The following is a 15,446-nucleotide window of genomic DNA, read 5'->3' as shown; positions in this document are numbered from 1 at the left end:
GCAGCACTCCCAGGTGAGACCGTGTACACTCACGGTGGATTCGTGGTGTAACACTAATTATTCACAACTCTCATCACCCCCCTCCGCCCTGCCTGCTCTCTTGATCATTTGGGCATCTGATGAAGTTATATACCATTTTGATCAAACGGTGGTACATGATCGTGTCATGTACCATTAGGAAACAGAGTGAGTCATTAAATGATAACTCCTGGTAGCCTGATGATTTCAGCAATACGTCTTTCATCAATTCCTTCCTCCTCCTCCAGGGTCAGAGCTCTGGCTAAAGGAAGCATACAAATGAGTGTACAAACAGAATGCTGGCTCGGAGAGCCTGGCCCACACCTTTTTATCTTGTTGAAAACCGCCTGGGCGAGCTTCGCAGCGGCGGCAGGGAGGTGATGGACGTCATTTTAAAACTCAGTCTTTGACACCTTTCATAGAGGCGTTATTTTCAATAAGCTTGATTTCTTTCATGCCCAGATAAATATATTTTAATGTTTCCCATGCCAGAAAATACCCAATTATTTTCCAACAAAGATAACTGGAATGTAGGGGCCTTGTTTTGTTTCTGTTTTGCCCTGCTGGGGACCGAACCTGGGGCCTCACCTCGGCTAGGCAAGTGGTCTGCTGTTTAGCTGTACCCCAACCCCAGAAACTGAGTTTCCTAAGCACATGAAGACCATCTCCATGAAATCATACCATAAATAAAATTCTATGACAAAGCAAAATTATTCAGGAGATGCTAACTACCCCCTCAACAATTTCCTGTGTTAGTTTATATTCCCCTTGTGCTTGGTTATGTTGCTGTGACAGGTGGGCCGACCAGGCGACAGAGTAACCAAATTCGCCACTGAGTCCCACACTTGGAAACTGCATTTATATTTCTTTATGAACTATAGAGAGCAGGGTGTTTTGACTGATTCCGAAAGAACCGACTCTCATAGCAGTTACTGTGGTTTCTGTGTATTGGGCCTACCCTCTCTTTGCAGGGCACATTCAAGAAAAGAAGGGGCAGACTTCAAGGCAGGACCAACACTTTCAACACAGGGAGGGGAGGTGGGAAATATAAGCAGGGCACAGGCAGAGGGAAGGTGGCAAAGCCAAAAGTCCTCTGCCACAGAGCACCTTGGATAGCTGAGCTGGCTGAGCATCTCTAGAATTCTGCCAGTTACAATCAAACAAAGAAGTTTACATTATTCCTTGAATGAACACATAAAATAATAGTCAAATCCCCTTTTCCCATCTTAAGGCTTTACTTTAAAAAATCAAATTATTAATAGATGAGTGTAAAAGTAGAGTTAAGCAGAAAGGGAGAGGCAGCCCGTCTGCAGGGCGCGCTGAGGCTTGGTAAGACACCACCTTTAAGCTCTTCCCGGCCAGGAGGAGGACGTGCCGGGCCAGCTGACAGGCCTCACGAAGCCCTTGGATCTGATCTTCATTCTTAACTTCTATGCTGTCTCCCCAGTCCGGCACAATGCCTGTCGTCACATAGTCTGGCTTCTTTATGTGCTTCAGGAAAAAGGATTGAAAACGGAGATCAGAACCCAGCACGCGACAATGGCATCCTTTTTTTTTCGGACACAGCCTCCTGCTTCATGGAGATCTGCCCTTCCTGCTGAAGCACCGACCTCCAAAGCCAGCACAACAGACCTCCAGGCTACCCCCAGTTCCTTCCCCTGCCCTTTTGAACTTAACATCGCCTGGTAACACTGCTCTGGATGGGCTGTCAACCTCACCAGGCTTTGACTCGGGTTCTGCTGAAGGAGACTTCTGGGCAAAACAAACGGCGGTTTTCTGTTCTTCACTCCACCCAAGTCCGTCAGCAGCACAGCCCAGGGATGAAAAAGCACTGTGCTTCCAATCTGCACAATGCTTGATTAAGAAACATTCTCATCTTTTTCAAGCAATGATAAAATGTATGCAAAGGACAGTTCTCCACACCCTCTCCCAATGAGTCCATGTAAAAGGGTGTCAAGTTCATGGGGCCCTGCCACACACACATGCTCATACTAGGTGACCCGATAACTGAGCACTAGACAAAACAAAATAGCTGATTTCCTTGATGTCTTCTCCAAGGACAATAAAATTACCTAGAAGGCTTCCATCATTCATCAGGGAGAAACAAAGAGCCCGCTCCTCACCCAAAGTCAGACATCCAACCTGATGCCCCGTGTCTGGTTCCCCAGCAGTGAAACCCACTGGCGGTTTTCAGGGAGTAACATTATCTTACACACAGCTTCTGTCCACCCTGAGGTCTGCAGGGCCCTTCCTGAGCATTTAGAGCAAGGGACTGCCGACCATAACACAGTGAGCCTACACGGAAGTTTGGGCCAGGAATCACACTCGAAGCTCGGAGGGCTGAGAGGTTGGGGCTCTTGTGTTTGTGAAGAGCGCCAGGCCAGACCTTAGGATCTTCTCTTATTCCACTGTTCGGAAGGGCTTTTCTCTTTTCCCTACTTGTTTGCTTTTGAGACAGGGTCTCTCATGGAACCTGGAGCTCATGGCTAGCCAACAGCTCCAGGGATCTACCTGTGTCCACATCCCCCCTCCTCAGCACTATGCATACACATAAGCATACACCACCATGCCAGGGGTTTTATGTGGTTGCTGGGCTCTGAGCTCACGTTCTTCCACTTATGCGGCAAACACTAAACCATCTCTCCAGCCTGAGGGGCTTTTGCTATTCGGGTAACAGAATGGCCTGGCTTGTCACAGCTGAGCCCTGAAGAAACATCTCTTCTATCGTCACCCCTCCACCTCCCACAGCTAACCAGGTCTCCCCTCAACAAGCCTATGTTCTTATTTCTGCTCTGTGATCTGTCTTGGTTATAACTATAGCTGAGGACAGCTGGGCTGTCTCTGAAACTGGCTAAAGTGCATAATACAACACCTTTTTTTTTATATCTAGGTGTGTGTGTGTGTGTGTGTGTGTGTGTGTGTGTGTGTGTGTGTGTGTGTGGTGTCTGTACGTCTGTGTCTGTGCATGTATGGATACAAACATGCATTTATATGGCTACAAATACACATGTGTGCAGAGGCGTGGAGACCACAGGATGATACCTGATGTCTTCCTTAATTGTTCTCCGCCTTATTTTTTTGAGACAGGGTCTCTCACTGAATCTGGAGCTCACTGACCTGACTATACTGGCTGGCCCGTGAACCCCAGGGAGCTCCCTGTCACTGCCTCGCATCCCCAGCTCTGGGATTAGAGGCACTGCTGCAGTCCTGGTTTGTTTTGTGTGGGTGCTGGGCCCCCTGTTTACAGGGCACGTGCTTTACTGACTGCCCTGTCTCCCCGGCACCTAGAGATTTCTTTTTGTTTTTACTGAAGAAAAAGAACATCAGTTTAATGACTAATACCAAATGCTAGCTCTCTCTCTACGACGGCCAGACCAAAGCCAAGATAGGGTTTCGGGCTCTTTTGTCTCTCAGGCCTTGTTATAAAAATGGACTACTCACCTTTGGGGGTATGCTCAAGGTGATTCACAATAAAGAAAAAGAGTGTAAAAGGAAGAAAGCAGGTGATTTTTGTGACAAGTCTATATTTCTCTTAGCTATTTTTCTTCTTTCTAAATGACCCCTTACACCTCCTTTGCATTTTCAAAGGCAGAGAGATTCTTTCCACAATACTGAAACCTTTGGTGGGGGGAAATCAAGAATGCTCTGGCTTTTATTAATTAACTCTAAAAAAATTATTCAAAAGACAGTAGTATTAGTGACATAGAAATTTTAAGGGCTTAAAAACATCCAGTATATTAATTTCCATGAATCTCTCTTGAATCAATCCAATTTTACAGTCATTTTCTCTTATAAAAAAAAGGAAGTCATGAACTATATACACACAGTTTTAGTTCCAGTTTTTATAACATAAAAAATTTTCATGATTAAAAGTTGAAATTCCAAATAAGCTAAGCAGTGTTTGTCCATACCTTTCTTTTTGTTTGAATATATATTCTCAAACAGCAGGATGTTAAAATAAAATGTTCTCCTATCACAATTTGAAATCACAAACCAAGTTTTAAATTCACGATTGACTGTGCTCATGAAGGCCACCTTTGCCCGCCAGAGAGAGTGTCAGCCTGGAGCAGTGCAGTACCTTGGGGACAGGATGCGCGGGAGAAACTGCGGCCGGCGAAACTATACTGTGCGAGATATCCCTTTGTCTCCAGAAAAAGAAATTTCTTCTTTGTTGACTGCCTGACCGCTTGTGTAAGTAGAGAGGACTGAGTGGAGAAGAGAAAATTCTCTGACAACCTGTGAGCAGAAATAGATGTATTTCAGGTTAAAAAGAAAGAAAGGAAAGACATTAACAGTGTTGCCCTAGGAGGCGTCGTACCTATTAAACCATTAGTCTTTTTCTTTATTGACTCAAAAAAGAAAGCCCCAGAAAGGGGGCAGTCGTATTCTGGTACAACAGTAGCACACCATATTGACTGACTAGCACTGTGTACGTAAATTTCTGACGATGGAAAGCTTTACTCTAATAGGAAATAAACATACATACGGAAAGAGTTGCCCCGCAGCAGGTGTGGAAAAGAATTTCTGCTTCGGTACCTTGTGTGACGATGTCCAGATAACCCTAGAATTCAGGGCGCCACTTTGGTGGCTCTATATTCTTTAAAACCATTTTCCCTTCAAAAGCCACAGACAAATTGCCAGCTGCACTTCTGGCCTCCATAGGATTACAACTGTGTGTTAAGTTCTTATGCATGAAGGCATTACACCAAAATTCATTGTGATGAATGCTCGTGTTGGACCAAATAGCAAAAATGTAGGTATAAAACAAACATAGGAATTTAGAGATATTCATTAAAATAGTAAAAGCACATCTTTTGACTCAGCAATTTATCTCTTCAGACTTTATCCCATGGATAATATGCAATGATAGATGTATGGAGCCACACCCTTACTTAGGTATTATTTGGGTAGAAAACTGCAAAACAGCCTGATTTCAAATGGGAATTATCAACAGAGGATGGGCTAAACATATAATATGGTCTATCTACACAACAGGAAATTCTGAAGCCATTAAGAAGAATAAAGCTGCCGGGCGATGGTGGCGCACGCCTTTAATCCCAGCACTCGGGAGGCAGAGGCAGGCGGATCTCTGTGAGTTCCAGGCCAGCCTGGGCTACCAAGTGAGTTCCAGGAAAAGGCGCAAAGCTACACAGAGAAACCCTGTCTCCAAAAACCAAAAACCAAAAAAAAAAAAAAAAAAAAAAAAAAAAAAAAAAAAAAAAAAAAAAAAGAAGAATAAAGCTAACTATGGCAGCATACATCCATAATCCTAGCACTTGGGAAGCAGAGACAGGCAGGAGGCCCAGTTCAGGGTTGTCCTCAGATGCTCAGTGAGTTTGAGGTCATCCTGGGCTACACAGGACTCTTTCTCAGAAGAGGAAAAGGAGGAGAGGAGCTGAGTGGTCTCTGTGCATTGGTAGGCAGAGACCATAAGGCATTGTTATGGAAAAGCACACACTGAGCACCATACATAAGAAGAAGCCCGTTAGGTGGGAGTGGACATGGTCAAAACACATTGTGTACATGTAAGAAATTCATAAAGAATAAATTAAAAGCCATGCGCAAAAAAGAAACCCATTAATATAAAAGAAGCTTACGTGTTTATTTATATAAGCTTGCATATGCCTATACACTGCCAGAATTAATATTCATCAATAGTGGGAATTTCTAGAGTATGTGATTAGGGCAGGAAGTGAGAAGACTTTGATTCATTTTATTTTCTTCTATACTGTTAGCTTTTAAAAACCATCTACTTCTCAAAAAAAAAAAAATCCACTTCCATCACTATTACAATAAAAGCAATCGTTTAGAAATCCCCCCCCCACACACAGGTCACAACTATATGATGAGCTGGCAAACTCCAGCTAAGAGCCAAATCTGGCCTGCTGCCTGTCTCTATACAGCTTAACATCAAAAAATGGGTTTTTATATTTATAAGTGGTTGGGGAAAAAAACAGAAGAAATAGTATCTTGTAGGGTGGAATTCAGACTTTGGCGTCCGTACCTACCCTGAGTTATTTACAACCGGTCATGACTGTTCCTGAGCTAAGGCCGAGGTGACGAGCTGTGACAGAGACATGTTTACCTCTCAGCCCTTCACAGCTGCGGCTGCTTCACATGCTATTCACGCTGCGAGGCTCCCAGGCCACACAGGAAAAGAGATTCTCGGTGACCCCTCCTCCAGGGAATGTGAGGAGCTGGGCTTACAGGAGCTCCGTCACCCCCAAGCACTCCGTGCTGGAGAACTGCTGGCCCCAGAGTCACATCTCAGCCTCGAAAACTGATGAGGATTGATCCCCAAGGTCAGCGTTGCTCATGAATTGGGAAAAGGCATGAGATTCAACATCCAAAGTTTCATTCAGTTATGTTTTTCTATCAGCTAGAACTGTTAAATCAGACACACGGGAATTTTGGGTACTATGTTGACTACTGTATGACATATATAATATTGAGTAGAACATATTCATACATGTTATTTATGCTCATACTTTTCTCCACTGCTGGGGACCTAAGCCAGGGCCTTGAACATGGCAGGTTACACCCTCACAGAGCTACATCCCCAGCCCCACTGGGCCCTAGTGTTATTGTAGACAATTCCAAACACCGGGCAAAAGGCAGAAAACCTTTCCTTTTCTTTCTTTAACAGTTTGTTGTTTTTATTTTTGAAACAGGACTTCTGTCTGTTGACCAGGATGGTCCTGAACTCAATGTATTTTTCTGTCTCAGCCTTCTGAGAAGTTGAGAGTACATTTACAAGCCACCACCTCAGCTCTAAAAGGGCTCGACACAGACAGGTATAGTTTTCCTATTTTTTAAAGTATAATAGTTTTCTAATGAGTAGATGGGGTAGGAAAACATAAAAACCTGAGTTTGACCTCCAAAACCAACATAAAAAGTCTTGTGTAAGCCAGGCGGCGGCGGCGGCGGCGGCGGCGGCGGCGGCGGCGGCGGCGGCGGCGGCGGCGGCGGCGGCGGCGGCGGCGGCGGCGGCGCACGCCTTTAATCCCAGCACTTGGGAGGCAGAGGCAGGAAAATCTCTGTGAGTTCGAGGCCAGCCTAGTCTACAAAGTGAGAGCCAGGATAGCCAGGGATACATGGAGAAATCCTGTTTCAGACTCCGCCCCCCCACCCCAGGCAAAAAAGTCACGTATAGAATTGAACACATTATCCCGTCACTGAATGGACTCCTGGGGCTCTCTGGACAGCTAGCCTGGCCAACTTGGTAAGCTTTAGGCCAGTAGGAGACCTTGTCTCACCAAGGGGTGAGGGACACAGTAAATGAGGAACAATAACAAAAGTTGTCCTCCAGCCTCCACACATAACCACACCCAGGTATTTCCCTAATGCAATACCTCCAGCTCTGGGGTTGCTAGGTGAGAGTTGTGGGATTTGGGGTTTACAGTCCTGTGGGGTTTGAACCCAGGGCCTTGCACCTGCCAGTGTTCTGCGACTGAGCCAAGTGCCCAGGTTCAGCCGTAAGATTGTCAACTGAAGCCGGGCGGTGGCGCACACCTTTTATCCCAGCACTCTGGAGGCAGAGGCAGGCAGAACCCTAAGTTAGAGGCTAGCCTGGTCTATGAAAGGAGTTTCAGGACAGCCAGGGCTACACAGAGAAATCCTGTCTGTCTTAGTCAGGGTTTCTATGTGAAGACACACATGACCACAGCAACTATTTTTTTTTTAATTTAGCTTTTTTATTAATTCTTTGGGAGTTTCACACCATGCACCCCAATTCCACTCACCTCCCAGTCCCCCATATCCTCCTCACCCCTGCAGCACCGCCCCCCACCAAAGGAAATGAAATACAGTATGCCAGAAAGCACACAAAAACAAGAACAAAACAAACAAAAACCCAAAACAAAAACAAAAAATCTTCTTTCCTGCCTCTCCAGCACCTCTGCCTTCGTGCTGGTGGCTCTGGGAGCCGCGGTGTGTCACACAGTGGACCCTTTTGTCCTCCCAGCTTCACTAGCAAATGTTCATTGCAGTGAGTCACTGTCTGGTTCAAGGCCTCTGGTTTCTGATACAGCATCACGGCTGGATCCTCACCGGAAGTTCTCTGGGATATCCCGAGGCCACCCCAGTCATGGAGATCCTGAGGGTACTATTCCCCAGGACCAGTCCCTTCATGAGCTCCAGCGGGTCCTAGATGGGTAGATGTTAGGGTGGGCCAACCCAAGGCCCGGCTGTGGGCCTGGGTGGTAACTGAGTCTGGTGGTCAGTACCGGCCACTGGGGCCACCCACCTCAGGTGAGAGCAGAGTCAGCTCCCCTATGTCCATGCCCTCCGGATGGGTTCACCCTCGCCTGTGGTGAGGGGTGGGACGGTTTCTTCGGAGTGCAGAGGCCAGCTCTCCTGCTGTAGTGTCAGCGAGAAGCAAGGCCAGCATTCCCAGGGCCTGCGAAGGGGCCATGGCAACTCTTATAAACGAAAACATTCAACTGGGATGGCTCGCTTACAGTTCAGAGGGGTTCGGTCCATTATCATCACGGTGGGGCATGGCGGAGGGCAAGCAGACTCGTGCTGGAGCTGAGAGTCCTACATCTGGTGGGCAACAGGAAGTGGACTGAGTGTCACACTGAGGGAAGTTTGAACAAAAGAGACCTCAAAGCCCGCCCCCACAGGGACACCCTTCCTCCAACAAAGCCACACCTACTTCAACAAGGCCACATCTAATAGTGCCACTCCCTCTGGGCGTCATTTTCTTTCAAACCACCACACTATCTCAAAACAAAAACAAAACAAACAAACAAACAACAACAACAACAAAGATTGTCAATTGACACCTGGGGGGTAGAATGTCCTAGGGAAAGTAGAGGTTTAGAACCCAGATGCCTGGAAATCTATTCCACTCTGCTATTTGCTCTATGTACCTGAACATGTTTCTCCTCTAGAGTCTCAGGTGAGAATTAGCCAGAATAAAGAATGTGAAAGTATGTTGTGTTTAGTAGATGCCTAGTAAACAACAGCTTCTTCAAGGACATTTGAAAATTAAAATGTGAAATGAAATTTAAGCTCCACTAAACGACTTTTAATACTGAACACTTTTTGTGTCAGTTACTGAACAAGGTACTTTACATATGCTAGCTCGTTAATCCTCACAAGAGCCCCGCAAGTTCAGAACTATACCTTATTCATTTTTAATATTTTAAAAAAAATTTTCTTTACAACTTTTATGTATATGGATGGTTTGCCTGAATCACATGGTGCAGTACCTGCTGACGTCAGAAGACGATTTTGGATCCCTAGAAACTGGAGTTACAGACGGTTGTGAGCTGCCATGTGGGTGCTGGGAATTGAACCCAGGTCCTCTGGAAGAGCAGCCAGTGCTCTTCACTGCTGAGCCGTCTTTCCAGCTCCCCGTTACTATATGGGATATGCAGTAAGAACCAAAGCTCTTTACCCAAAGTGCATTACCTCTCTCTGAAGCATTTCAGTAAAATTAGCTAATACATGGAAACATCCGGAAAATAGAGAGATAGTGCAGAATTGCTGTTCACTAGTATTATTTTTCCCAGAATGTGTCAATGGGCTGACCAAAGCCCTTTCTCTGACCACACACGCTTCAGTGGGCAGTTGGGCAGTCTGTCATATGGGATGGAAATTTTGGAGCCTCAGGTGGAACCAGGCTATCACTCTAGCCCTGGTCACATCCTTAGGCAGGCTCACGCGTAAGGGGCAGTGTTCCATCCTGAGGAAAGTGTATACTAGGATTACAACTAATAACATCAATACCGACAAGACTGCAGTGGTATTCCGACAGGTGTGGTGGCGCACGCCTTTGATCCCAGCACTGGGGAGGCAGAGGCAGGGGGATCTCTGTGAGTTCAAGGCCTGTGGGGTCTATATATCAAGCTTCAGAACTACATAGAGAGACCATGTCTCAAACACAAACAAATAAATATAGTGTAGTGACTCACTTTTTGATAACAGTCACTGCTAGATGTTCATCACATATTGCCTCTTACCAAGTGTTAGGTAGGCAGCAGCTGGTCATGCCACTGTTTAAAGACGAGGAAACACACACACACAACACACCCCATGGCCATGCCACCCTGATGCACCAAGCCTTATCACAAAGGTTTATTTTTTACTTTTTTGTTTGTTTGTTTGTTTGTTTTTACAAGTCAGGGTTTCCCTGTACAGCCCTGGCTGTCCTGGAACTCGCTCTGTAGACCAGGCTGGCCTTGAACTCACAGATACCCGCCTGCCTCTGCCTCCCAAGTGCTGGGATTAAAGGCGTGCGCCGCCGCCGCCGCCGCCGCCGCCGCCGCCGCCGCCGCCGCCACCACCACCCTACTTTTTTTTTTTTTTAAATAAAGGTTTATTCTAACCAGGTGGTAGTGACACACTTTTTTTTTTACATTATTCTATTATCACTCTTTTTTTCATATTTATTTATTTATTTATTTATTTATTTATTTTTCTATTATCAGCTTGATGCAGTATAAATTCTTATCCTAATAGTGAAATGTTTCATTGAGGCTTGCCCAGTAATCGAGTAAAACCAAAACTTATTATAAGCCACAGTCATCCTAGGGTCATCCCTTCCCATATATATAGCCTCCCTGGTTCTGTAGTTTGCAGTCCATTATTTTGTTCTTTCTATCTAGTATCCACTTATGAGTGAGTCAATACCATGTTTGTCTTTCTGGGTTTGAGTTACCTCACTCAGGATGATATTTTCTAGTTCCATCCATTTGCCTGCAAATTTCACGCTTTCATTGTTTTTCTCTGCTGTGTAGTACTCCATTGTGTATATGTGCCACATTTTCTTAATCCATTCTTCAGTTGACGGGCATCTAGATTGTTTCCAGGTTCTAGCTATTACGAATAGTGCTGCTATGAACATAGTTGAGCATGCATCTTTGGGAAACATACTCTCCCACTCTCATAGTCATCAATCGGCCTCCCTCCCCAGCTCTCCATTTCCAAGCCTAGGGCTGCGACCAACACACTGCCCTCTAACAGTGTTCAGGAGCTTTGTAAGTCCAAATACGCCTGGCCAAAACTGCAACGTTCACAGGGTTTGGACTTTGAAGAAAGTTTTGTTTGTTTGTTTGCTTGTTTGTTTAATCTTGAAAAACATGTCCTGTGTGCTCAATTAACATTGGGAGTCAAGACTTTTTTTTTTTCATGGAAATTCTTAGAGAAATTTCCCTCTAATTGGGAGGCATATGGTAATGGAAAATAGCATACCTTGAAGTAAGCCAGATCTGAGTTACTCAAACATTTGAAGTTGCCCCACATTCAAAGCATTAAGGGGAATAAGTGTTCTCCTCCCGTCAGGTGAGGTGGTAGGTAAGACAACAGGTGTGGAAACTATCTCCAGAGAACAGCTGCTCCATAAATGATCTCTCCCCCCCTCCCCTCTGCCCCCCTCCCACCCTTTAACACGCTTATTTGTGGGACATCCAACTTTATTCTTCTGCTCAACACTGTGTTTACTGTTTCTACTTCTATGTGCTACATCCGAGATCCAGGAAATCCAATGGTCCCAGCTTCCAAAGAATGTACGTACGTCCCTGTGGGGGAGGGCAAACGTCAACCAAATCAACAAAAAGGAAGGAGGGATGAAACCCGGCTGGGGAGACAGCGGTGGACGGTACCCGCCGGGGGATGCATGACCGTTGCCCAGCGAGTGCAGTCACAGTGAACTCTGCCCACAGAGTTTCCTGGTGCCAAGGCACTGTTGAGCGCTTCCCAGGCGTCTCAGAGACCGGAGGGTTAGCATTGGCCTTCATTCAGCAACACTTAACTGTCCCGCTACAGCCAGACCTCCGGTGCTAGAGTCAGATCAATTTTATCACACAGGATTATCCTCCATGTGGCTGATTACGTGAAAGAGTGGCCGTCTTTATCAGCGTTATCAAGTTCAAGTACGTAGGCATTACAGGGGAATCTTTTTTATGTACTTAAACTTGAATTATGAAACCATCAGGTCTCTGCTGGGATGCCTGGGAAAGGCTTGTAAGTTAGTCACTTTCTGGTTGAACAGTGTGGCTAATGTATCTGTCCCGCCAAATGACAGGCTCGCTGACAGAAAGATGCAGGCATGCTCCCCCCCTACCCCGCCCCAGTCTACAGGCAAACACTAAACATTTGACAACAATGGCTCTAATCAAATCCACTTCACCTTTATATTTGAAGTCAAGTATTTTCTTTCAATTTAATAAAAGGTACCCTATACGTGTTATCATAAAGTAACATGATAGTCCCCTACTATTATTTATTTTTCCACTAACTATTTACTATTGACCAGAAAAAAAAAAATAGTGTTTTCACAGATGAAATGAACAGATGGGTTTAAGTCCTGGTACCTTGGAAGATATTGGTCTTCCGACCACCCTGTAAATGGTAGCCAGGGAGGGGGTCATTAGCTATGCTAATCATATCGTAATTTTTAAAAATTTTTATTTTTTTGGTGTGTGTTATAGATGCTTATCTCTCTGTGTGTGTGTGTGTGTGTGTGTGTGTGTGTGTGTGTGTGTGTATGCTGTGGAGGTCTGGGGAGGACTCTGGGGTCCTGTTCTACTCATCTCTGCCTTATTCCTTTGAAATAAGAGCTCTTACTAAATCTGGACTAGACTGGCAATCCTCAGCAATCCAGCTGCCTCTGGTCTCCCTCTTCCAGTTCTGGGGTTACAATGTAAGCAGTACCATGCCCAGCTTTTAACTACGGGGCTCAGATTTTGAAACCAGGTCCCCATGGTTGCCCAGCAAGCATTCTTACCGGAAGAGCCACCTCCCCAGCTCCATCATATTTTAATCAATTAGTAACAGTCAAAATTCCAAAAGCAGCAAGCCAGGCAGTGATGGTGCACACCTTAAATCCCGGCTTTCGGGAGGCAGAGGTGGGCGGATCTCTGAGTTCCAGGACTACAGAGCAAGTTCCAGGACAGCCAGGGCTACACAGAGGAACCCTGTTAAAAAAACCAACCAAACAACCAACCAACCAAACAAACAAACAAATCCAAAATTAGAGTGGGCAAAATTAAAATCCCAGTGTTTAACATAATCAGGGTTCTAGAAACATACTCAACTGTGGTATCTGATATAAAAGAAGTCTGTTGAGTTTTCTATGTAGTTCTCTGTCTCATGATACCTATGACTACATCTGTCTCCCAATTTGCTACTAATGTGGTGCGCAGTGTCCACCCTCAGAGACAAGAACACCGCCTGGTCCTCTCTGCGGTGCGGTTCACCCGACACACAGCACATGCTCTTTTGGTACAACTGCTTGGGGAAGGAGATGCAGGAGCATGCTAATTACTGCAGGGCCAAGTGGACCTATGCGATGTTCAGGGTGCACCAGCAGAAACTATCAAAAACCTCAGACCAGGGAGCCCAGAGCAGCAAGGAGTCCCTTGTTAATTTGATCAGAGTATGGTTACTGCTGACCCCTAGCAGAAAAGCTACAAGGTTTCCACAGGCAGTAAATCCACACATCATTGTAAACAGAATATTTACTGTTCTCACAGGCAATAATGCAAATTACTTTCTGTGTCACAGAATTCCTCTCAGAGTCTAGAGCTGAACTCTGAAGTTTACAGACACCTGCTGCTTTCCCTCCACGGAGTCAGCAGCACACTGTGTGGGCTCAATGTCTCCTGAAATCGTTCCCGGTCCTCTGGATCCTGCTGCACTTGCTTCGTATTTTAAATTTATACATGAAATATAGTAAGCCCAGAGTATGGGTTTAAATATTTTCATATTTGGTAATAACATCAATTTCTAAACCCTGATTTTTATTTCCCTTCATAAATTAAGTCTGAAAGGTGGGGCTATGAACCCTGCTCGCTGGAGGGAGGGCTGTGTCTTCCATAACTAATGTCACTGCGCACAGCCTGCCCCGTGTTTATTGGCCTTTTAACTCCGGGTCCATTTTAATTGTTATCTGCCCGTGCATTCTATACCACATAATGAAATGCTTCCATTTCACCCACCGTGCCCTGGGGTTTTATATGTACCTTTACTAATGACCCTTTATTAAGTCAATTTTACCCTTGAAACTGTGAGTTTTCTTTTGGTCAACAAGTATTTTTAAGGGTGAGGTCTGAATGAACTTTCAAAGGGACCTATAAAGTGCTGATTATTGAAACAGTTGTAAATCTGAACAAAGTCCCGCTGTGCTCCAGCGTGCCTACCAACACCTCTATCTCTCATTATATACTTTCACCCGGCGGCGGCGGCGGCAGGCCACCAATCCTCACTTACACTACATTCAGAAGGACCAAACATCTGGGTAGAAAACAGCACAATAAAGTAGCCTGGTATGACTTTACATTAGCTAACAATGTCAACCAGAGATAATAGGGAATTGAAAAGACACCCTGTAAAATGTCTTGCTGAATATATTTCTTCATAATGATCAGCAAATGCCAAAGTCTAGTAACAAAACTATTATTTATAGCATATTAACATCTAATTGATTTTACAAATGGAGGCAATTATTTTGGATGAAGGGAGGACTGTCTGCCAGATTTAAATGATTTATGATTACCAAGAGAGAAAACAACAATGTTTTACTAATTCATTTTCAACTGGGGCTCTTCCAGTCATTGATAATTTTAATTTTAACCAAATGATTTGCTTAAATAATACATTAACTTCAACTTAAAAAAAATACAAGGCAACTTATTTTGTGTCAGCAATCTGATAGGGTTTGGTTTTATTTTACTGTTCAAAAATGTTGCTTCCTCCAGTAGGCTTAGAAAAGACCATACCCTAGGAGCACAGTTTTGAAGCACAGATTTAGAACCACAGAGAGATCACACTTTCATGAACTCCAACCAATTACTTGGAGCAGGAGCGGCGGCTCTCACAGAGCGTCGTGTGCATGGAGCCCCAGAGCACAGCAAATGCATCTGTCTCCGATCTCTTGACCCAACACATTGACTGGCTGCTCAAAAGGTTTCATAACTCACACAAATGTTGCAAAAGAAAAATCAAACAGTCTGAGACACTCACGATGATGCTTTTGCAATCTAGGACTAGGATGTACATGTTTGAAAAAAGTGAGGAAGGTGGTGGGTTCCTTCCCATTTCAAGGCAACTCTAAAGCAGAGGAGAAGCTCATGTTTCACAAGAAATAACCTGTGCGTTTGTGGAAGGAAAAACACATCCACACACGGAGGGATTGCCCCGGGCTGAAGCAGAAACTGATTGGGCAAAGCTGAAGGACAAGGGCTCTTGAAACTAAACAAAAGCAAATTCATCCTGTTGACAGATGTTGCTTACATCAAAGCAATAACGAACTCCCCCGACTCCCAATTTTTAAAAACAATTAGTACCCTTCTACAATCCACACATTGAGGACAAAGTTAAGTTTTTTAATCAGCCATAATAAACATTATTAAATCTGTTCGTAGAGAATTTCAGTTCGGTTAGAGACTGTTCTTGTGTTTTTAGCTGTGGGCCTTGCCAAA

General features: G+C 44.8%; 1 protein-coding gene across 10 annotated transcripts in view; it reads right to left on the bottom strand.

Moving 5' to 3' along the window:
• The window catches only part of Metap1d (methionyl aminopeptidase type 1D, mitochondrial), a 113,762-nt gene that overhangs the window by 14,656 nt on the left and 83,660 nt on the right, over window positions 1-15,446 (bottom strand). For 4 of the 10 annotated variants that reach the window (XR_013050509.1, XM_006972418.4, XM_042275452.2 and 1 more), the window contains exons 2-3: window positions 4,097-4,254; window positions 1,360-1,509 (exon numbers count right to left, since the gene is read on the bottom strand). The exons of 2 other annotated variants lie outside the window; for them this stretch is intronic. Coding sequence is in view for 5 of the 8 variants with exons in the window: in XM_006972418.4 (XP_006972480.1) it covers window positions 1,360-1,509; window positions 4,097-4,254 (308 nt within the window). In the remaining 3 variants the exon portion in view is untranslated. Of the gene's footprint in view, window positions 1-133; window positions 1,272-1,359; window positions 1,510-4,096; window positions 4,255-15,446 lie in introns of those variants that run through there. 4 more of the 10 variants (XM_076569652.1, XM_042275453.2, XM_076569654.1 and 1 more) reach the window with 3 other exon arrangements.

The sequence above is a fragment of the Peromyscus maniculatus genome, chromosome 4 (assembly GCF_049852395.1).
Source record: "Peromyscus maniculatus bairdii isolate BWxNUB_F1_BW_parent chromosome 4, HU_Pman_BW_mat_3.1, whole genome shotgun sequence".
Lineage (NCBI taxonomy): Eukaryota > Metazoa > Chordata > Mammalia > Rodentia > Cricetidae > Peromyscus > Peromyscus maniculatus.
The sequence above is the reverse complement of the archived record's forward strand: the minus strand, read 5'-3'. Positions and strand labels throughout refer to the sequence as shown.